The sequence below is a fragment of the Salvelinus fontinalis genome, chromosome 13, assembly GCF_029448725.1.
Source record: "Salvelinus fontinalis isolate EN_2023a chromosome 13, ASM2944872v1, whole genome shotgun sequence".
Taxonomy (NCBI): domain Eukaryota; kingdom Metazoa; phylum Chordata; class Actinopteri; order Salmoniformes; family Salmonidae; genus Salvelinus; species Salvelinus fontinalis.
Genome location: NC_074677.1, coordinates 17,514,090 through 17,536,480, shown reverse-complemented (window position 1 = coordinate 17,536,480; position 22,391 = coordinate 17,514,090). Strand labels below are relative to the sequence as shown.

Sequence of the window (22,391 nt, the reverse complement as noted above, 5' to 3'; positions counted from 1 at the left end):
GGGCCGAAGGGTGAGCAGCGAGAACGCACACACACACACATAATGAAACATACACACTCGCTCTCACACGCACGCACACACACACACACACACACACACACACACACACTGCTGAAACACACACATCCATGAATACTCACGCAGCATAGACAGATTCATTCCCAAATCCCTCATCTCATCCCCTGCTGTTAATTTCACACATGAGAGATGGACTTGAGAGAAATATGTCAGTAATGTGAATTACTACCCTGTGAGTTACCCCCTGTACCTGACTGACTGCTGACACCATACCATTGACCTGGATGCAGAAATATCTGAATGTGATGAATACCATATGTGATGTTGTCTGTCCTTGTCTCAAAACTTGGAACAGTGGGCTTTCCTTTATATGTTAGTCATTTAAGCAATAAGGCTCGGGGGGTGTGATAATATGGCCAATATACCAGGGCTAAGGGCTGTTCTTATGTACGACGTCGTGCATCGTGCCTAAGAACAGCCCTTAATCATGGTATATTGGCCATATACCACACCTCCTCGGGCATTTTTGCTTAAATATACCACGGCTGTTAGCCAATCAGCATTCAGACGGTTGGACATAGGTTGTAGTCATGGGAACTGATGTCACAGTTCTGATCTCATCATTGTCTCTGCACCATTGGCTAGGTTAATGAACAACATCTAAATGGTTTCTTTGTTTTGCGTGTGTGTCTGTCTCCCCTGCAGTGGCACGCCCTGACCCGGGAGGAGCAGGCCAAGTACTATGAGCTGGCCAGGAAGGAGCGGCAGCTACACATGCAACTCTACCCCAGCTGGTCCGCCAGAGACAACTACGTAAGGGCCTCCTCTTCCTGCTTACACACACACACACACACACACACACACACACACACACACACACACACACACACACACACACACACACACACACACACACACACACACACACACACACACACACACACACACACACACGCACGCACACACACAGCATGATCACCCCACCCTGCCAACTGTCAATCATTAAGGCTAGTGTCTACACATAGAAATATAACCTATTCTGATCTAGACAGTATTTATTTGGCTCATTGTACGTAATGTATCAGTGCAGAGAGACTAGTCCAGGGTTTTACACACTCGCTCCTGGGGACCACCCCAAAGGGGTGCACGTTGTGGTTTTTACCCTCGAACTACACAGCTGATCCAAAATAATCAGCTAATCATCCAGCTTTGATCATTTGAATCAGCTGTGTAGTTTTAGGGTAAAAACCACAACGTGCACCCCTTGGGGCCCTGAGGACAGAGTTTGGGAAATGCTGGACTAGTCTATGACTGTAGTGTTATGACCAGTGTTATAACCTCTTGGCATGCCATTCCTTTAGAGTGGGGTTTGAGAATGAGATAGATGGTACTAGACATTAGTTGGTCATTAATGGCTGTTCAGTGCTGTTCAGAGAGGTGATTTAATTGGCTGTTGAGTGCTTCGCTGTTAGTGACGCATGATGAGTTTTGCTTTTATTAAACATAGCATTACACAGTCAGCTTCAAACCTCCCGCTCCCTCATCTCTGTATTATTTGAATAGGTTTCCATATCACTGGTAGTTATATGCATGGAGGGCACCTTTTTCTGTTGTAACTGGACCTTAGTTTATGTGCACTGACTATGAAATCTGTAATTAGTAGTGGGCTTGCTTGTAAAATTAGTTAATAAGTAGTTAAGAGAATTGCTTCAAATACTGTTCAGATAAATATGATGTGTAGTAGAGACATGTTAACGTCTCTATGTAATGTTTGTTGCTTAACTACTCTTCTGTGCTATGCTCAATTGTGAAGTTGCTGTTGAACTCTTCCAGGATGCAGGCCTTAGAGGGTGCGCGGGGGAAAAGAGTAAAGCTGATTGGGTAGGGCACACATTTTACCCCCCTTACCCGCTCTACTAACAGCAGGGTGGCTTTGGCTTGCTCTCCTCAGGCAGTGAGGCTCGGACTGTTGAGAGGGAGAGGACAACTGGGAGCTGGGCTGGAGAGGATTCTGGGCTTTGGGGGACCACTGTTAGGCTATATCCTCCCTTAGGGCCGGCACAGAGGGGAGGTGGCTAATGTTATGGAAGCTATGTATCTGCATGTATTTCTATGGGAGGTGTTTTTTCTGGACTATAATTGTCAGTCTTCTCTCACCCCATATGAAAACAGACAGGATGAGTCTCAAAGGGAGAGAGTTCACTTTCTTTCCTTCCTGGAGATCTTTTACACATCCTATTTCCTTTCCTTGGCTTGATAGAGTTTGGGCTTCTGTATCATAACACACGATAGGGACTTGGCTCTCTCATTTCTCTCTCTCTCTCTTGGCTGTGGATAGTTGTGAGATTAGCTGGTTAGGGTAAAGAGGGTTACGAGCTGATAGTGGTGGCATTGTCAATGAGGTTGTGCATGAAGCTTTTACGACTGCATCTGATTTAATATAAATCAGATTAACATGATGCAATGTACTATGGATGAAGTTTTTTTTATATGAACATAAATTTTACTCTTTAACACATTGTCTATTTCCGTGTATCCATCTTCTGATTTCACCAAAGATGCAAAAATAGTCTGAGAAAATGCTGTCCCAAAACACATTAAAACTAATTGCAGCTCTAGTCTACCCCCTGCTCTAGTCTACCCCCTGCTCTAGTCTACCCCCTGCTATAGTCTACCCCCTGCTCTAGTCTACCCCCTGCTCTAGTCTAACCCCTGCTCTAGTCTACCCCCTGCTTTAGTCTAACCCCTGCTCTAGTCTATCCCCTGCTTTAGTCTACCCCCTGCTCTAGTCTAACCCCTGCTCTAGTCTAACCCCTGCTCTAGTCTACCCCCTGCTATAGTCTACCCCCTGCTCTAGTCTACCCCCTGCTATAGTCTACCCCCTGCTATAGTCTACCCCCTGCTCTAGTCTACCCCCTGCTATAGTCTACCCCCTGCTCTAGTCTACCCCCTGCTCTAGTCTAACCCCTGCTCTAGTCTACCCCCTGCTTTAGTCTAACCCCTGCTCTAGTCTACCCCCTGCTCTAGTCTAACCCCTGCTCTAGTCTAACCCCTGCTCTAGTCTACCCCCTGCTATAGTCTACCCCCTGCTCTAGTCTACCCCCTGCTCTAGTCTACCCCCTGCTCTAGTCTACCCCCTGCTCTAGTCTACCCCCTGCTCTAGTCTACCCCCTGCTCTAGTTTACCCCCTGCTCTAGTCTACCCCCTGCTATAGTCTACCCCCTGCTATAGTCTACCCCCTGCTATAGTCTACCCCCTGCTCTAGTCTACCCCCTGCTCTAGTCTACCCCCTGCTCTAGTCTACCCCCTGCTTTAGTCTACCCCCTGCTCTAGTCTACCCCCTGCTATAGTCTACCCCCTGCTATAGTCTACCCCCTGCTTTAGTCTACCCCCTGCTTTAGTCTACCCCCTGCTATAGTCTACCCCCTGCTTTAGTCTACCCCCTGCTTTAGTCTACCCCCTGCTTTAGTTTACCCCCTGCTCTAGTCTACCCCCTGCTTTAGTCTACCCCCTGCTATAGTCTACCCCCTGCTATAGTCTACCCCCTGCTCTAGTCTACCCCCTGCTTTAGTCTACCCCCTGCTATAGTCTACCCCCTGCTTTAGTCTACCCCCTGCTTTAGTCTACCCCCTGCTATAGTCTACCCCCTGCTTTAGTCTACCCCCTGCTATAGTCTACCCCCTGCTATAGTCTACCCCCTGCTTTAGTCTACCTCCTGCTATAGTCTACCCCCTGCTTTAGTCTACCCCCTGCTATAGTCTACCCCCTGCTATAGTCTACCCCCTGCTATAGTCTACCCCCTGCTATAGTCTACCCCCTGCTATAGTCTACCCCCTGCTTTAGTCTACCCCCTGCTATAGTCTACCCCCTGCTATAGTCTACCCCCTGCTATAGTCTTCCCCCTTGCTATAGTCTACCCCCTGCTCTAGTCTACCCCCTGCTATAGTCTACCCCCTGCTATAGTCTACCCCCTGCTCTAGTCTAACCCCTGCTTTAGTCTACCCCCTGGTTTAGTCTACCGTTCCCAAACACAAGCCAGAAAACAAGGGTAGTCATGTGATCTGTTAGCAAAACAGGAAAAGGAAGGCCACCCACACAGTCGTGGGGTTTTCTCCCGTAGGTCATAACCACACACTCTGCTTCAGGGTAGACGAGGGTAGACGAGTCTCTGCGTAGGCATCAAAGAGCTGTTCCCACATCCTCTCCCCAATATGCCACTCCAGACTGAATCACTCTCTTCAGCATAACAACCCCGACCGTGTCTGTGCTGCCATTAAGGTCCCACTGTATAGCCCATGGACTTTAAAACAGTATGGTGTAGAGGTCGCCCTCTAGTATGGTGGTGGCAGGAGAATCCATTACTGTGGATATTTACACTTAAATATAGTCATTTGTGGCCTGAATGATCAACTGTCCTCAGACCCCAGTCCATGACTTGTGAATTGTGCGTCTCTGGTACACGAGACTCATGAACATGGTGAATATCATAACATGATTCTCCCATGTCTTCATAGAGATATCACTTACAGATAACATAGCAACGTGTTCCCCCTACTGACTCTCTGTGTGTCTGGTTGTGTTCCCCCTACTGACTCTCTGTGTGTCTGGTTGTGTTTCCCCTACTGACTCTCTGTGTGTCTGGTTGTGTTTCCCCTACTGACTCTCTGTGTGTCTGGTTGTGTTTCCCCTACTGACTCTCTGTGTGTCTGGTTGTGTTTCCCCTACTGACTCTCTGTGTGTCTGGTTGTGTTCCCCCTACTGACTCTCTGTGTGTCTGGTTGTGTTTCCCCTACTGACTCTCTGTGTGTCTGGTTGTGTTTCCCCTACTGACTCTCTGTGTGTCTGGTTGTGTTCCCCCTACTGGCTCTCTGTGTGTCTGGTTGTGTTCCCCCTACTGACTCTCTGTGTGTCTGGTTGTGTTTCCCCTACTGACTCTCTGTGTGTCTGGTTGTGTTTCCCCTACTGACTCTATGTGTGTCTGGTTGTGTTTCCCCTACTGACTCTCTGTGTGTCTGGTTGTGTTCCCCCTACTGACTCTCTGTGTGTCTGGTTGTGTTTCCCCTACTGACTCTCTGTGTGTCTGGTTGTGTTCCCCCTACTGACTCTCTGTGTGTCTGGTTGTGTTTCCCCTACTGACTCTCTGTGTGTCTGGTTGTGTTCCCCCTACTGACTCTCTGTGTGTCTGGTTGTGTTTCCCCTACTGACTCTCTGTGTGTCTGGTTGTGTTCCCCCTACTGACTCTCTGTGTGTCTGGTTGTGTTTCCCCTACTGACTCTCTGTGTGTCTGGTTGTGTTCCCCCTACTGACTCTCTGTGTGTCTGGTTGTGTTTCCCCTACTGACTCTCTGTGTGTCTGGTTGTGTTTCCCCTACTGACTCTCTGTGTGTCTGGTTGTGTTTCCCCTACTGACTCTCTGTGTGTCTGGTTGTGTTCCCCCTACTGACTCTCTGTGTGTCTGGTTGTGTTCCCCCTACTGACTCTCTGTGTGTCTGGTTGTGTTCCCCCTACTGACTCTCTGTGTGTCTGGTTGTGTTTCCCCTACTGACTCTCTGTGTGTCTGGTTGTGTTTCCCCTACTGACTCTCTGTGTGTCTGGTTGTGTTTCCCCTACTGACTCTCTGTGTGTCTGGTTGTGTTCCCCCTACTGACTCTCTGTGTGTCTGGTTGTGTTTCCCCTACTGACTCTCTGTGTGTCTGGTTGTGTTTCCCCTACTGACTCTCTGTGTGTCTGGTTGTGTTCCCCCTACTGACTCTCTGTGTGTCTGGTTGTGTTTCCCCTACTGACTCTCTGTGTGTCTGGTTGTGTTCCCCCTACTGACTCTCTGTGTGTCTGGTTGTGTTTCCCCTACTGACTCTCTGTGTGTCTGGTTGTGTTTCCCCTACTGACTCTCTGTGTGTCTGGTTGTGTTTCCCCTACTGACTCTCTGTGTGTCTGGTTGTGTTCCCCCTACTGACTCTCTGTGTGTCTGGTTGTGTTCCCCCTACTGACTCTCTGTGTGTCTGGTTGTGTTCCCCCTACTGACTCTCTGTGTGTCTGGTTGTGTTTCCCCTACTGACTCTCTGTGTGTCTGGTTGTGTTTCCCCTACTGACTCTCTGTGTGTCTGGTTGTGTTTCCCCTACTGACTCTCTGTGTGTCTGGTTGTGTTCCCCCTACTGACTCTCTGTGTGTCTGGTTGTGTTTCCCCTACTGACTCTCTGTGTGTCTGGTTGTGTTTCCCCTACTGACTCTCTGTGTGTCTGGTTGTGTTTCCCCTACTGACTCTCTGTGTGTCTGGTTGTGTTCCCCCTACTGACTCTCTGTGTGTCTGGTTGTGTGTTCCAACAGGGCAAGAAGAAGAGAAGAAAAAGGGAGAAGCAGCAGGACTCCTCAGCAGGTAATGTCCTCTCTCTCTCTTCTCTACCAAACTCCCGGACCAACCCTGAGCTTCAATACGATATACTTCCATTCAACCATTATTCTATCGCTTGAAACAACTTTCCTGGTCGACTATCCCCTAGCCGTACACACTTCTATAATTGGTGTGTACTCTGACTGGGTCACTGCTGCTCTAACTAACAGAGTGTGAAAGCTTTTCCTCTCCTCTCTAATGGCCTGTGTCCTGAATGGAGTCCTGCTCCATCTACTCTGTTCTGACTGTTGGTGTTAACTCCTACTCAGTAATTGGGCACTAACAGTCTGATTTGATGGCTTTCTGATTTACCATCTCTGTCAATGCTTCAACTTCTGCCCTGACATCTTGATCTGATCTCTCTCTCTCTCTCTCCATCACCCTCTATCTCTTTCTTCATCTCTCCCTCTCTTTCCTAACTTATTTCGTGTGCGCATGCTGCCTTGTGCTCAGACCCTGGCTCTCCTAAGAAATGCAGAGCTCGCTTCGGCCTCAACCAACAAACGGACTGGTGCGGTCCCTGCAGGTGTGTACCTCTTGGTCTGCTACCCCTCTCTCCCTCCTCTGTGAGCGCGCCTCAGCCCCCTGCTGTGCTCAGCTCTGCATGCACTCATCTCACTAACCTGTGTTTTGTGACCCACATTGCCCCCTACAGGTAGAGAACCAGGGGGGGAACCAGGGGGGGGGGGGGCTAAAGCTGCTTTACTGGCTGGTGATGGGGTGTCTCCTCAGGGATTGGTGGGTGATGCTGATCAAAGGAAAGTGGGAGGGGTCCTGTATGTCTCTGTGTGAAAAAGGTTTCACACAGAGATGCTCGCTGCTTAAAACAGCCATTTCTTGGTTATGTTATTGGTGAAATGACAAAGCAGTGGATGGATGATCGGTCATGCTCATCATCAGCACCTTTCTTACCAACTCAATCTGTTTACATCAGTGTAGAGGTGTGAAAGCCTGCCACTCCCCTCAACTCCATCATGCCACAGTGTCTTCCCCACCGCGCTGTCACATCATGGAAATCTCCTTACCACTGTGTGTGTGTGCTGCGAGAGAACAAAGGGAGGCGAATGTGGTTAGTGCGAATCCTGATCACCGCAGATGAACGCACACTCTCTTGCACATGCACCGCTGCTCTGCACTTTGATAGCATTTCTCATGCTCATCTGCCCTCAACTTTCTCCATTCATGTGGTCAGGCAGTGCAGCTTTTGATGGTGAACTCTGACATTTAGAATCGCTCTCCCTCTCTCCCTAAATATGTTCTCGCGCCTTTACTTGCGGTGGCACCAAGTGACTCACGTTATATTCTGGTAATGATCATGAGATAAGGTGTGCTACTTTGGTTTTGCATTTGGTTGAAGAAGAGGCAAACAGCTGCTGTTAAGCTTAGAACACAACATTTATAATGTTCATTACAACAACCACAAAAATCAAGGAAATGGCATTGAATGATCCATACATACGCGATGGTATTCAATGGATTTGCAGTTAAATATCTCTCGCCTTGACCAAAAACTCAATTCAATCATGTTGAAAACAGTAAAAAGTTCATTCTGGTGACACTTTGCATCCACGCTTTATTCACAGATAACTCTCTTGACTGTTCCTAGGAGGAAAAAGAAGTGCATTCGATACCTTCAAGGAGGATGGTGCACCAGCCCCACTTCTTCCGATGGAAGCGCTATAGACTCGCCCCTCTCCCCCGTTGACGGCGTCCCCCCTCAGCACCCCAGCTCCTCTTTGCCTGCTTCCCCCTTGCACCTCCAGCCCAGCAAAAACACACCCCGTATCCTCTCAAAATCCAAGACCACAGAACTGTCTTTCAAAGCTTTAACAGAATCATCCCAACAGCACGACAATATCCATCATCATCATCATGACTGTACCCTGCCCAAGTCTCACTAGCCAGCTGCCTCACCTGCCCTGTCCCCTCTCACACTGCCTCCCACCATTCCAACACACAGACACAACCAACCCAATCAGGAGCAGACCTGGAATGGGAAGCAACACACTGGAGACCTTCACCACAAATATCCCAAAACAACAAGGGAGCCAACGAGTCTGGGAGAGGATCAAGGATGACATTCACATCAATATGACTGACTGACAACCTGACTGATTTATTAAGTGCTCATGTCATTTTCACATTGCTGTACTGAAGGCAGTACTGTATGTACAGGGATGATTGCTTCTATTCAAACTGCCTCAAGTCAAATTGATTCCTTTTCCAAAGATTTTTACAGAGTACTGTGCTCCTCCTTTTCTTAAGACTTACATTCAGATGTGTCAAAGGAACCTTTTCCAACATATAGTATTTATATTGATTAACAATGTGATATAAGGTTCAAACTATAAGGTAGAAATTATATATTTTTTTCGCTGAGTAAACATGTTATTGTCTCCCCTTGGAGAGAATCATCTCTATGTTATATTCATTTGTTTTAGGCACTTCCTGCTTGTCAGTTAAATTCTTGATACATTATTTTGATGTAGGTTTCTCACACAGAATTAAGACATTCTTGGTGTTTGTTCATATGGATGCACACAGTTTGGAAGATGAATTTGTTTGCTGGTGTCAAAAAGCCTCCATTATATAACAAAAAAACAAGGCAACAGTAAACATGTCATCCCCCACGAACGAATCAGTGCCCCCACAGTTAGTGACAACAATTAGAACGTATTTTCTGTGTATTCATTATTTTTTTTTTAAGTAATAATTATCCTTCGCTGTATGTAATGGACCGAGCTTATAGGTTCTAATGGGAAACGTGTTTCTCATAAGGAGATGCATATATGTAAAAAATTTAATGTTAAAAAGTAATGACTGTGGCTCAAACGGGACAGGACATATGCTTGTTTAAAGTTTGGAAATTTAGTTGATTACTATAGTGGCCCCCTTGGGCCAATCTGTGTCATTTTGTAAAAGCCAGATCTCTATGGACAGAAGCATCATTCACCCAAGTTCTGTAAAAATCGAGCCAGTGGTGTCAGATATCACGGGACTAACGTAAGGATGTAGACAACGCCAGATAGATTTCATCAAGGGGAACAATACATTCAGCAGTCTCTGGCCTGCCTCGCACTGAATGAGCGTTCTGCTATTCTGTAAACTAAAGACCAAATGGGTCCCATATTTCATCGTGTTGTAAAGTTTTATAAATGTTGAATTCCCTCTATAAATAAACTTTTATATGTTATGTAAAGGGTTTTACAAAGTTCTGTTTAGTCTCTCAACCATTTCTGAAGCAATACATGTTTTTTTTTAACGTTTTCCTACTCAGAGAAAACGCATTTTGTGGGTAAGTTTTGCATTAGCTTTGCCTTTCATTGAAGTTACCACAGATGTCATTTTCAGTGTGTGCATGTTCCACCTAAGTGTACCAAAAATACATGTGAAAAAACAATGGTTAATTTACTGCTTGCAAGCATTTAACTCTGCTTACATTGGAGATACTATAGGCTGATAGTCCATCAGAAGATGCTAAAGCTACAACACAGCTTAGATTTGGGGACAAAATAGCTCATATCAAAAAATGACCACACGAAAAAGTTGTGTATTAAACGGTCCACCTTTTGTATTTTTTTTTACACATTGAACGACTTCTGCTCTCAATGTAATACTCATTGTTTGTGTATTAAAGTATTTTGAAAATCTGAATCAGTCTCCTTACTATTTCACATAAGATGTACAAGCAATCACAAACAGCAGACAGACAACATTCTTTTAATTAATTTACTTACTCCTAGAATTGAATAGTAATCCTAAATTTCGTCTTCAGAGCAGAACTGAGAAAAGATTCCAATCCAATCTCAATAGGTAAATACCATAAATTGTGTGAAAGACAGCACACACACTTCAACAAGTATTTCCAGTCCACAGGACATTTCACACATTCACCCCCACTTCAAATGTCCTATGAACGCTTGTCTCCCTAAGTTGACGTTAAAACAACGGCACAGAAGAGTCTGCAATTAGAAAATTGAGCATTTAGCCATCATTTCAGTTGACTCAACAAAAAATATATAAACATGTCCAATAAAAAATACTATAGCAATTGAAAACAGGGAGAGCGGTGCATCTACTCTAAAAATTGGAAAGAATACCCAGACTCTCATGTGAATATAAAGTGAAGTAAAATGTGTAAAAACATGAAATAGCTACTATTTTTATTATTTCACACCATACAAGCAATGGAAATGGTCATGCTATGAGTACACGGGGGGAGATCTGTCACTCTAATAGACTAAATGTAATATTAACAAGTATGAACAACGCAGTGCAACCAATTACTGGAACAATCCTTTCAGTGTGTTAGTGTTGGCAGCATCCTCCACTATTTCTCTTCACACCACTGGTTCTCCTTGCGTACCTGAGGGGGGAGACAATGGAAAGACAACACACAGTGTCACATCAGTCAGATGCATATTATCACAGGAGCTCTGTGTTCAGGACTGAGGTTATGACCCAAATGGCACCCTATTCCTTTTATAGTGCACCACGGGCTCTGGTCAAATCAGAAGTAAGGCACTGTATAGACTAGAATAGTATAGAGCAGGTATTCCCAACCTGGGGTACGCAAATGATACAAGTTATTTTTTAATACTTCACATTTTCAAACAGTACATTTAAATTTTCTAACAGGGCTATACATGTGAGGTTTTTTTCTCACCAGAGTAGCCTCGTTTCACTGCCAAAAATAACGTAAAACCATCTAGTGTTCAGTGAAATAACAACAGAATGTCAAATACAGGTAGCCTAGTCAAATAATTAACATCCAATCACATTAACTGTTACTCTCTCACTGGAAACCTCCACTCTTGCGCAGACATTTAGAAACAAAGCATGACCATTTAAAAAATTAAGCCACGGGAGTTTGAGCGAGAATAAAGACGACTTTCGAGTAGTAAGACATGTATAAAAGCAACAGATCCCATTAATTAGAAGGGGCTAGAAGCGTCTTATATAGTGAGCTACCAAGTGTCTAAGACAGGCAAGCCCCATACTATTGTGGAGGACTTAATTCTTCCTGCTGCTGTGGATATGGCTGGAACAATGCTGGAGGAAAAGGCCCAAAAAACTATACAGACAAAGCCTTCATCAAACAACACTGTTTCACGACTCATCAGTGACATGGCAGGAGATGTTTTGAAACAATTACTACTTCGCGTACAAGCCAGTGAATTATATGTGTTACAGCTGGATGTGTCAAACGTGGCGGGCCTGGCACAGTTCCTGGTATACAGTCGTGACCAAAAGTTTTGAGAATGACACAAATATTAATTTCCACAAAGTTTGCTGCATCAGTGTCATTCGATATTTTTTGTCAGATGTTACTATGGAATACTGAAGTATAATTACAAGCATTTCATAAGTGTCAAAGGCTTTTATTGACAATTACATGAAGTTGATGCAAAGAGTCAATATTTGCAGTGTTGACCCTTCTTTTTCAAGACCTCTGCAATCGGCTCTGGCATGCTGTCAATTAACTTCTGGGCCACATCCTGACTGATGCGAGTCCATTCTTGCATAATCAATGCTTGGAGTTTGTCAGAATTTGAGTGGTTTTGTTTGTCCACCAGGCTCTTAAATATTGACCACAAGTTCTCAAATGGATTAAGGTCTGGGAAGTTTCCTGGCCATGGACCCAAAATATCAATGTTTTGTTCCTCGAGTCACTTAGTTATCACTTTTACCGTATGGCAAGGTGCTCCATCATGCTGGAAAAGGCATTGTTCGTCACCAAACTGTTCCTGGATGGTTGGGAGAAGTTGCTCTAGGAGGATGTGTTGGTACCATTCTTTATTCATGGCTGTGTTCTTAGGCAAAATTGTGAGTGAGCTCACTCCCTTGGCTGAGAAGCAACCCCAAACATGAATGGTCTCAGGATGCTTTCCTGTTGGCATGACACAGGACTGATGGTAGCGCTCACCTTGTCTTCTCCGGACAAGCTTTTTTCCGGATGCCGCCAAACAATCGGAAAGGGGATTCACCAGAGAAAATGGCTTTATCCCAGTCCTTAGCAGTCCAATCCCTGTACCTTTTGCAGAATATCAGTCTGTCCCTGATATTTTCCCTGGAGAGAAGGGGCTTCTTTGCTGCCCTTCTTGACACCAGGCCATCCTCCAAAAGTATTTGCCTCACTGTGCGTGCAGATGCACTAACACCTGCCTGCTGCCATCCCTGAGCAAGCTCTGTACTGGTGGTGCCCCGATCCCGCAGCTGAATCAACATTAGGAGACGGTCCTGCCGTTTGCTGGACTTTTTTGGGCACCCTGAAGCCTTCTTCACAACAATTGAACCGCTCTCCATGAAGTTCTTGATCATCCGATAAATGGTTGATTTAGGTGCAATCTTATTGACAGCAATATCCTTGCCTGTGAAGCCCTTTTTGTGCAAAGCAATGATGACGGCACGTGTTTCCTTGCAGGTAACCATGGTTGACAGAGGAAGAACAATGACTCCAAGCACCACCCTCCTTTTGAAGCTTCCAGCCTGTTATTCGAACTCAATCAGCATGACTGAGTGATCTCCAGCCTTGTCCTCGTCAACACTCACACCTGTGTTAACGAGAGAATCACTGACATGTCAGCTGGTCCTTTTGTGGCAGGACTGAAATGCAGTGGAAATTTTTGGGGGGGATTACTTTCATTTGTTTGGGCAAAGAGGGAATTTGCAATTAATTGCAATTCATCTGATCACTCTTCATAACATTCTGGAGTATATGCAAATTGCCATCATACAAACTGAGGCAGCAGACTCTGAAAATGTATATTTGTGTCATTCTCAACTTTTGGCCACAACTGTACAGTTGAAGTCAGAAGTTAACATACATTTAGGTTGAAATCATTAAAACTCGCTTTTCAACCACTCCACAAATTTCTTGTTAACAAACTATAGTTTTGGAAAGTCATTAAAACTCGTTTTTCAACCACTCCACAAATTTCTTGTTAACAAACTATAGTTTTGGAAAGTCGGTTAGGACATCTACTTTGTGCATGACAAGTCATTTTTCCAACAATTGTTTACAGACAGATTATTTCACGTATAATTCACTGTATCACAATTCCAGTGGGTCAGAAGTTTACATACACTAAGTTGACTGTGCCTTTAAACAGCTTGGAAAATTCCCCAAAATGTTGTCATGGCTTTAGAAACTTCTGATAGGCTAATTGACATAATTTGAGTCAATTGGAGGTGTACCTGTGGACGGATTTCAAGGCCTACCTTCAAACTCAGTGCCTCTTTGCTTGACATCATGGGAAAATCAAAAGAAATGAGCTAAGAACTCAGAAAAAAATTGTGGACCTCCACAAGTCTGGTTCATCCTTGGGAACAATTTCCAAACGCTTGAAGGTACCACGCTCATCTGTACAAACAATAGTACACAAGTGTAAACACCATGGGACCACGCAGCCGTCAAACCGCTCAGGAAGGAGACGCATTCTGTCTCCTAGAGATTAATGTAATTTGGTGCGAAAAGTGCAAATCAATCCCAGAACAGCAGCAAAAGGACCTTGTGAAGATGCTGGAGGAAACAGGTACAAAAGTATCTATATCCACAGTAAAACGAGTCCTACATCGTCATAACCTGAAAGGCCGCTCAGCAAGGAAGAAGCCACTGCTCCAAAACCGCCATAAAAAAGCCAGACTACGGTTTGCAACTGCACATGGGGACAAAGATCATACTTTTTGGAGAAATGTCCTCTGGTCTGATAAAAAGAAAATAGAACTGTTTGGTCATAATGACCATCGTTATGTTTGGAGGAAAAAGGGCGAGGCTTGCAAGCCAAAGATCACCTTCCCAACCGTGAAGCACGGGGGCTGCAGCATCATGTTGTGGGGGTGCTTTGCTGCAGGAGGGACTGGTTTACTTCACAAAAGAGATGGCATCATGAGGTAGGAAAATTATGTGGATATATTGAAGCAACATCAAGACATCAGTCAGGAAGTTAGAGCTTGGTTGTAAATGGGCCTTCCAAATGGACAATAACCCCAAGTATACATCCAAAATTGTGTCAAAATGGCCTAAGGACAACAAAGTCAAGGTATTGGAGTGGCCATCTGACCTCAAGCCTATAGAAAATATGTGGGCAGAACTGAAAAAACATGTGCGAGCAAGGAGGCCTAAACACCTTCCTCAGTTACACCAGTTCTGTCAGGAGGAATGGGCCAAAATTCACCCAACTTATTGTGGGAAGCTTGTGGAAGGCTACCCGATCATTTGACCCAAGTTAGGCAAATTAAAGGCAATGCTACCAAATACTAATTGAGTATATGTAAACTTCTGACCTACTGGGAATGTGATGAAAGAAATAAAAGCTGAAATAAATCATTCTCTCTACTATTATTCTGACATCTCACATTCTTAAAATAAAGTGGGGATCCTAACTGACCTAAAACGGGGAATTTTTACTAGGATTACATGTCAGGAATTGTGAAAAACTGAATTTAAATGTATTTGGCTAAGGTGTATGTAAACTTCCAACTTTATGGGGGGATCAATTAAGGAAGACATCCTCTCCTGGAAACCAGGACAACATGAGAGGATATTTTTTAAGTACTGGACAGCTTTGTGACATCAAATGGACTTTGGTGGTCAAGATGTGTTGGTATCTGTACTGATGGAGCAAAAGCCATGACAGGAAGACATAGTGGAGTGGCGTGCAAGCAGTTGCTCCAAACGCCACTTGGGTACTCGGCAGCATCCACCGAGAGGCTCTTAAAGAAGTCTGAAAGATGTTTTGGACACTACAGTGAAAATGGTTAACTTTGTTAACCTCTTAACGCTAGGGGTCAGATTATTATTATTTTTTATTTTATTTTTTAAAATAACATTCCCAAGGTAAACAGACTATTTCTCAGGTCCAGATCGTAGAAAATGCATATAATTTACAGATTAGGATAGAAAACACTCAAGTTTCCAAAACTATCAAAATATTGTCTGTGAGTATAACAAAACTGATTCTGCAGGCGAAAACCTGAGAAAATCTAACCCGGAAGTGATAAAAAAAATAATCTGTGTTTCATGGCCCGTCTTTCTTTCATTTAAAGGGGTATCAACCAGATTCCTTTTCCAATGGCTTCCCCAGGCTGTGACCAGGCTTTAGACATAGTTTTAGGCTTTTATTTTGCAAAATGAGAAAGATTTTACAAAAGTAGGCAGGTGTCCTCAGATAAGTTCCTGCGCGCGAGTGGGTAGCGCTCCATTTTCCTTTTCTCTCTTATTGAGTAGGTTACGGTCCGGTTGAAATATTATCGATTCTGTTTGTTAAAAACAACCTGAGGATTGATTATAAAAAACATTTGACATGTTTCTACTACCATTACGGATACTTTTTGGAATTTCCGTCGAACGGAATGAGGCTTTGGTTTTCTGAACATAACGCGCAACCCAAATGGCGTTTTTTTGTTATAAAAGTAATATTTATCAAACAAAAATAACATTTGTTGTGTAACTGGGAGTCTCGTGAGTGCAAACATCCGAACATTATCAAAAGTAAGCGATTCATTTTATTGCTTTTCTGACTTTCGTGACCAAGCTAACCAAGCTAATAAGGCTAACTGCTCTAGCATTGATTGATACACTCACAAAAGCTTAGATAGATTTTGAAAATATGCTTTGCAACGAAAGCAGACACGATAGGTGGATTAACAACAAGCTAAGCTGTGTTTTGGTATATTTCACTTGTGATTGCATGATTATAAATATTTTTTGTCATATTTTGCACCCTGCAATTCAGCGGTTGTTTAGGAAAATTATCCCGTAAAAGGGATCCGTAGCGCAGAGAAGTTAAAGCAAGGCCCCTGAACTCTCGTGTATTTTCTGCATCATGCAATGATATGGGCAGCGACCATGTAAAACTTTTACAAGAGGCAAAGTATTGACACGTTTTCTTGAATTGAAAAATGTTTTACTGACCATAATTTCCACTAGTCTGACCGCTTGCATGATGACGAGTTTCTCACACCACTGGCCTATCTGGGTGATGTTTTTTCTCGCCTGAATGATCTGAATCTAGGATTATAGGGACTCTCCGCAACTATATTCAATGTGCGGGACAAAATTGAGGCTATGATTAAGAAGTTGGAGCTCTTTTCTGTCTGCATTATCAAGGACAACACACAGGTCTTTCCATCATTATATGATTTTGTGTGTGCAAATGAAGTCAAGCTTACGGACAATGTCAAATGTGATATAGCGAAGCACCTGAGTGACTTGGGTGCGCAATAACGCAGGTACTTTCCCGAAACGGATGACCCAAACAACTGGATTCGTTATCCCTTTCATGCCTTGCCTCCAGTCCACTTACCGGTATCTGAACAAGAGAGCCTCATCGAAATTGCAACAAGCGGTTCAGTAAAAATATAATTTAAATCAGAAGCCAGTGCCAGACTTCGAGATAGGGCTGCGCTCAGTGTCTTGCCTTATCGCGCTGTTAAGACACTGATGCCCTTTGCAACCACGTACCTATGTGAGAGCGGATTCTCGGCCCTAGCTAGCATGAAAACATTAAGGCACAGACTGTGTGGAAAATGATTTAAGACAGACTCTCTCCAATACAACATCGCAGAGTTATGTGCATCCTTTCAAGCACACCCTTCTCATTAACCTGTGGTGAGTTATTCACAATTTTCAATTAACAAATAAGGTTTTATATGTAAGATCGTTAAATAAAGAGCAAAATTATTGACTATATTGTTATTTGTGCCCTGGTCCTATAAGAGCACTTTTGTCACTTCCCACAAGCCGGGTTGTGACAAAAACTCACTAATTCTTATGTTTAATAAATGTATCGTATAGTGTGTGTGGCAGGCTTACAATGATGGCAAAAAACAACATTTGATAGTGCGCTGACCCTGGTGGTAGAGGGGGTACACAGCTGGAGGTTGAATGTTTGAAGGGGTACGAGATTATAAAAAGTTTGGGAACCACTGGTAGAGAATAGAGTGCCATATGGGAGGCGTCCTGAGAACCACAAAAGGCCTTATTACCTGGGCTTCCTCTTCCTCTGTGAAGTCATTTTTGATGTTGAACGTCTTCCTGATCTCCTCTGGGGTCTTTCCTTTGATCATGTTGGCCACCGTCTTGCAGGTGACATCTAGCAGTCCTTTGATGTCTAAATAGTTTGCGGCCTAAACATAAAATAAGATAAAAAATAAGAGAATGAGGATGAATGAAAGCAACTGCAAATGCTTCGACATGCCTGGCTTCCACGTGAACTATTTCAGCCCTAAGCTTATGCTATGTAAACAGGTTTCAAGAGCTGGGTCAAACCCGCTGCTCAAATGATATACTTGTGTCACAGTTCCTAAAAGCCCCCACCACTACAAAAATGTTTTGCACAATCCCTGCAAAATAACCAATGCATTAAGTGTGCTTGTTTCATGTAATACGCACATACCTGATTGTATGTGGCTCAGGAACTGACAGAAAAATAAAATGCAGCCGCCTCCATGTGTTTCTATGCAAAGCTGGCGGCAGATTAGCACCGTGACACTACCACAGGTAGGAGCTTCACTTGCCGCCTACATAGGGAATTTATTGGACGCTCAAGGTAAAAAATAAATACAAAAATGTTACTTTTGCCTCCCCTCGTTGACCAATCAAATTACAGGGGCTGGATGCCTTTTTCTGGGTTGTGTTTTTTGGGATAATCCAGAGGTATCATAACAGCCACTACTTGTACCACCAGAGTTTGATGCTTTATAAACTGGGCGGTGTCGCTGGCGTTATGGACTCCCTGTGTGTAAGGCCCTTTAGTAATGAACTACTACCTCTAATTATAACATGTTATTAAGCACCTACTTGTCACTCAAAGCACTTTACTAGTGCTGTACAACAGTATGTTCAGCGAGCTAACCATCGCCTAAATTAAATTCAAGATCTGAGACACTTCCTCCTTGTAAGTGTGCAGGTGTCAAACTCTTTCTGTGAGTGGGAAAGGGGATACCTAGTCAGTTGCACAACTGAATACATTCAACCGAAATGCGTCTTCCGCATTTAACCCAACCCCTCTAAATCAGAGGTGTGGGGGGCTGCCTTAATCGACGTCCACGTCATCGGGCACCCGGGGAGCAGTTGTTGTGGTTGGGGGTTAACTGCCTTGCTCAAGGGCAAAACAACAGATTTTTCCACCTTGCCGGCTTGGGGATTCCAACCAGCAACTTCTCGGTTACTGGCCCAACGCTCTTAACCGCTAGGCTACCTGTGAGTGTGAGGCGGTATGTACGCACTAGAATAAGTTCGAAGAGGGTTCCTTGGTCCACTTTGAGGAACTCCTGGTCCCAGACGGGTATGTCATCCGTCCTTTTCTCCTTGTTCTCGTCATCCTCAGGGGGAGGGGGATCATCTTTATGATGGGTGCACCACTGGATCACCTGTAGGGAGGAAAGTGAAGAACAACTAGTCCAAGCACACTCAGCGAATCAAGTCAGACATGGAAGGCGTTCTTCTTCCATCCAGTCTCGTTTCCAAAGGCCTAAGTTGAGGAAGGAGGTCACAGAGCACACAGGAAGGTTTCTGTTTGGAGCTTCATGCTTCTGGCAGAGAGATAGAAATGCTATTCTACAGATGTCAGAGCCAAACTGACAGCCTAAGGACAGACATCAAGATTGGTTTTCCATTTTACTTGAACTTCAGGTTTCAGTACAGGTTTCACCACAAGCCAGGCAGGACATGTAAGTTGTCTAACTATGCAAACACATTTCCCCAAACAAAATGTAATTCCCCAAACAAAATTAAATCTATTAATTACATGGATACAGTTGCTGAACAAAGCAGCTTGTCTCTCAGTTGGAGAGACGCACACACAAGACATTGTATAATCTGGCAGGGAGGAAATAACAAAAGTCAACTTTAATCCTACAACCCTTCACACAGTATTAATCCAACTAGCACTGGTTGGATGGACGAAACACCTGATGCAGACAATCCCACCATTTCGTTTATAGTGATTATGAGAGGCGCTTTTGTTATGTTATACTCTTCAAATCATCCATTGACCACATGAACACTGGACTGTAGTGATCATCCATAAGGACAACTATCCCTACCATCAGCGTGGAGTCTCACAGTGCCTCCCACATAGGTAAGGATCTATGTTACAGGTTTGAGACCATCCTTCTGTCTACAAGTTTAACTTTTATCGGTTTCAAATTGTGCCAAAATGTGGCACTTCTAGGAGAAAAGCCTGGTTTGGGTTCAATTGAATTGTACCACTATGGATAGAATGAATGTACAATATAACAGAGAATGGAATTATAGATAATAAAGCAAGCTCTGGTTGGGAGCAGGCACTTTACTAAGGTTCTCCATGGCCATCGCCAAACAGTTTACCTGTCCCTCAGTCCATTGCACCAGATATGGGATGTGTGACAGTGAGTCCACTCCACTTACCTTCTTGAGGATAGCAGCATTCACATTCGGGAGGGGGACTGGATCATCATCTCCTTCATCATCCATACCCAAATCTGTCAAAGACAACCATTAGACAAGTGCACTCAGATGCTGCAAGACAGTTTTGATAAATGTATTTTACCGTCTGAACTGTGCAATATGTACTGATAGCTATGTAGGCTACGTCAATGATGTTCAACCTCATGTTACAACCGCATAACTACAGAGTACATAGCTAGATACATACCTTCCAGCATTGTCTTTATTGTCACAGACTGCTTTGCTATTTCCACATCCACCTCAAAGATCTCCCCATCTGAACTTTGCAGTTTAATTGTTGGCATCTGTAAAATAACAGGAAAACGGTTGTCAGCTTCAGGCGTAAACGTTACCTAGCAGTGATGACTAATATCAGTGGCCATAAAGTACATGTTATATCGCTAGGTGGCTAACAAAACAAGTAGCTAACAGTTAGCTGACGTTAGCGACATTAGTTAAGGTGGCTAGCTAATGTTAGCTAGAAGGCAATTTCCCTGGATGCTGTTAGCTACTAACGTTAACGTTCGCTAACTAGCGAAGTATCTTAACGCCTGTAGGTACCTAACGTTACCGAAACACTTGCCATGTAAGATTTTAAAACATGTTATGGTAGACAGGTAACTTAGCTAGTTAACGGTAGCAAGCTAATTCGCTAGCTACCAGTTCACGCACTAACTTACTAGTTACCATTAGTAAGTTATAGGTTTAATATTACATTAACTAACCTCGATTCCAGCTAACGTTACTGTCTGGACAACTGTCAACAAAACAGGGAGTCTGAAGCAGTCCAATGGTGAAATAAGATGGACTCAACGGTAGCGTTTCGCTTAACATTTAACAATAATAACGTTACTTTTTGTTAACAGTAACTGTTACTGCGAACGACAGCCAGAAAATGAAGCTAACGCGGCTAGCTAACTCAGCGTTGTCAGCAAGGCCCCGTCTTACTTAGCAACCATATTCAACCTATTTCGATTTAGCTAGACATACGAATACATTCAGAACAACCATTATTTCACAAAGACATAACTACATCATATGTAAATGCCCGTTACTTACTGTGAAAGTTTTTAAAGAAAATTCAGATAATTCTTTTTTAAACGTCAACAGGGCCAAAACGGAGCCCAGGCAGTCAGTGGAACTATATTAATGGCCAGCCAACTAAGCTTTCGCTTTGTCAAATGTGGGGGAAGCAAATGAGTAGTCTTGTGATATGCCTGTACAATAGGAGTGATTTTCCCCATTTAGCTACGTTAACAGAATTTCACCCAGTATCTATTTTTATGCTAATATGTTAATATTTTGTAACGTTACATTTCTGTACATTTTTGCGTCCAAAATGTATAAAATTATATCTGCGCATGTTACTCTTTAATGCTGTAGGCTGTCAATCAATGGTCCCAGCGTAATAAAACAAATCAGCGTAATTGTGTCACTCTTTGTGCAGTACTATTGTTTGCCAAGTAGAAAATCCGTTAATATTTTTTTTGAACGCCATGTTAGTGATTGTTGGCTTACCCTTTGTTGGAACCTTACTTGAATAGTAGGTACTTTACAGCACTGATGGGAAGTACCTAAGTTTATTTGCGGTATCTGTACTTTATTATTTATATTTTTGACAACTTTTACTTTACTACATTCCTAAAGAAAATAAGGTAATTTTTTTCCTGACACGCAAAAGTACACGTTACATTTAGAATGCTTAGCAGGACAGGACAATTGTAAAATGTATTTATTTAATCAAGAAAACATCCCTAGTCATCCCTACTGCCTCTGATCTGGCGGACTCACTAAACACACATGCTTTGTTTATAAATTGTCTGAGTGTTAGAGATCGCCCCAAGCTAGCCGTAAATTTAAACAAAAATACGAAAATAGTGCCGTCTAGTTTGCTTAATATAAACGATTTGAAACGTATACTTTAAATACTTAACTATATTTAAAACCAAATACTTTTTTACTGGGTGACTTTCACTTGAGTCATTTTCTATTTGGTATCTTCACTTTTCCTCAGGTATGACGATACGATAACGTAAACTCACCCCATTCCGTACAAATGTGCGCAACCGCAACATTCAAACGAGGCTACAAAGAAAACTAATGGGATTGTAGCGACTGTGTTGACTTCAAAATCGGGGGTGTGAATTAGGTTTCTATTCAAGCGTTGATCGACATGGTAATGGTTCTATAATATTGGAGAAAAGTTGAAAAAAAACGGCCCCTCCGTTACATCGTGACGTATCATGTCGTAACGTACATGCACGCATAAAGCAACTATTTCTCTTACAATCTCTCTCCACATGGTGTAGCACTTCTCTCATCGTTTAAAAACAAGAAATGGACAATGACAGGGGTAAGGGGGATACCTAGTCATTTTTTTGCGTCATTGCATGCGATCATCATTCTCAAAGCCCCTACTTCTAAGATCACTTTAGCACCGCCCTAAAAACCCGATTCAAATTCGACACAAACCTTCAAATAGGTATGTAATGACACATTATATAAACTCTTTAGTGTTTTATTTACATTTGAGGTGATAAGTTGAACAGATCG

The 22,391-nt window shown here is 43.4% G+C and overlaps 2 protein-coding genes across 3 annotated transcripts in view; one reads left to right on the top strand and one right to left on the bottom strand.

Moving 5' to 3' along the window:
- LOC129868188 (transcription factor 7-like 2) overlaps positions 1 to 10,060 on the top strand; it is a gene marked incomplete in the record, with an annotated part of 78,460 nt that extends 68,400 nt beyond the window's left edge. The window contains 5 exon segments of the mRNA XM_055941933.1: positions 724 to 831; positions 1,852 to 1,899; positions 6,343 to 6,391; positions 6,860 to 6,932; positions 8,013 to 10,060. Coding sequence (XP_055797908.1) covers positions 724 to 831; positions 1,852 to 1,899; positions 6,343 to 6,391; positions 6,860 to 6,932; positions 8,013 to 8,307 — 573 coding nt within the window.
- A 492-nt stretch (positions 10,061 to 10,552) lies between these two features.
- LOC129868189 (S-phase kinase-associated protein 1) lies at positions 10,553 to 21,988 on the bottom strand. 2 transcript variants are annotated; one of them, XM_055941934.1, is made up of 6 exons: positions 21,881 to 21,988; positions 20,047 to 20,143; positions 19,800 to 19,873; positions 18,638 to 18,781; positions 17,396 to 17,536; positions 10,553 to 10,772 (listed from the first exon to the last, which is right to left on the bottom strand). In XM_055941934.1, the coding sequence occupies exons 1-6, from the start codon at positions 21,911 to 21,913 to the stop codon at positions 10,737 to 10,739; spliced, it is 525 nt and encodes a 174-aa protein (XP_055797909.1). In that variant the 5' UTR covers positions 21,914 to 21,988; the 3' UTR covers positions 10,553 to 10,736. The 2 variants fall into 2 exon arrangements, with proteins under 2 accessions (XP_055797909.1, XP_055797910.1); XM_055941935.1 differs by lacking the exon at positions 21,881 to 21,988 and adding an exon at positions 20,898 to 21,026.
- Positions 21,989 to 22,391: the final 403 nt, after the last annotated feature.

Coding starts and splice junctions, on each gene's coding strand:
- LOC129868189 (XM_055941934.1), bottom strand. CDS start 21,913: ATGTTGCGGTTGCGCACATTTGTACGGAATGGG. Junction 19,874..20,046: donor AATAAAGACAATGCTGGAAG/GTATGTATCTAG, acceptor TGTCTTTGACAG/ATTTGGGTATGGATGATGAA. Junction 17,537..18,637: donor CCCTCTTCGAACTTATTCTA/GTGCGTACATAC, acceptor TTTTATGTTTAG/GCCGCAAACTATTTAGACAT.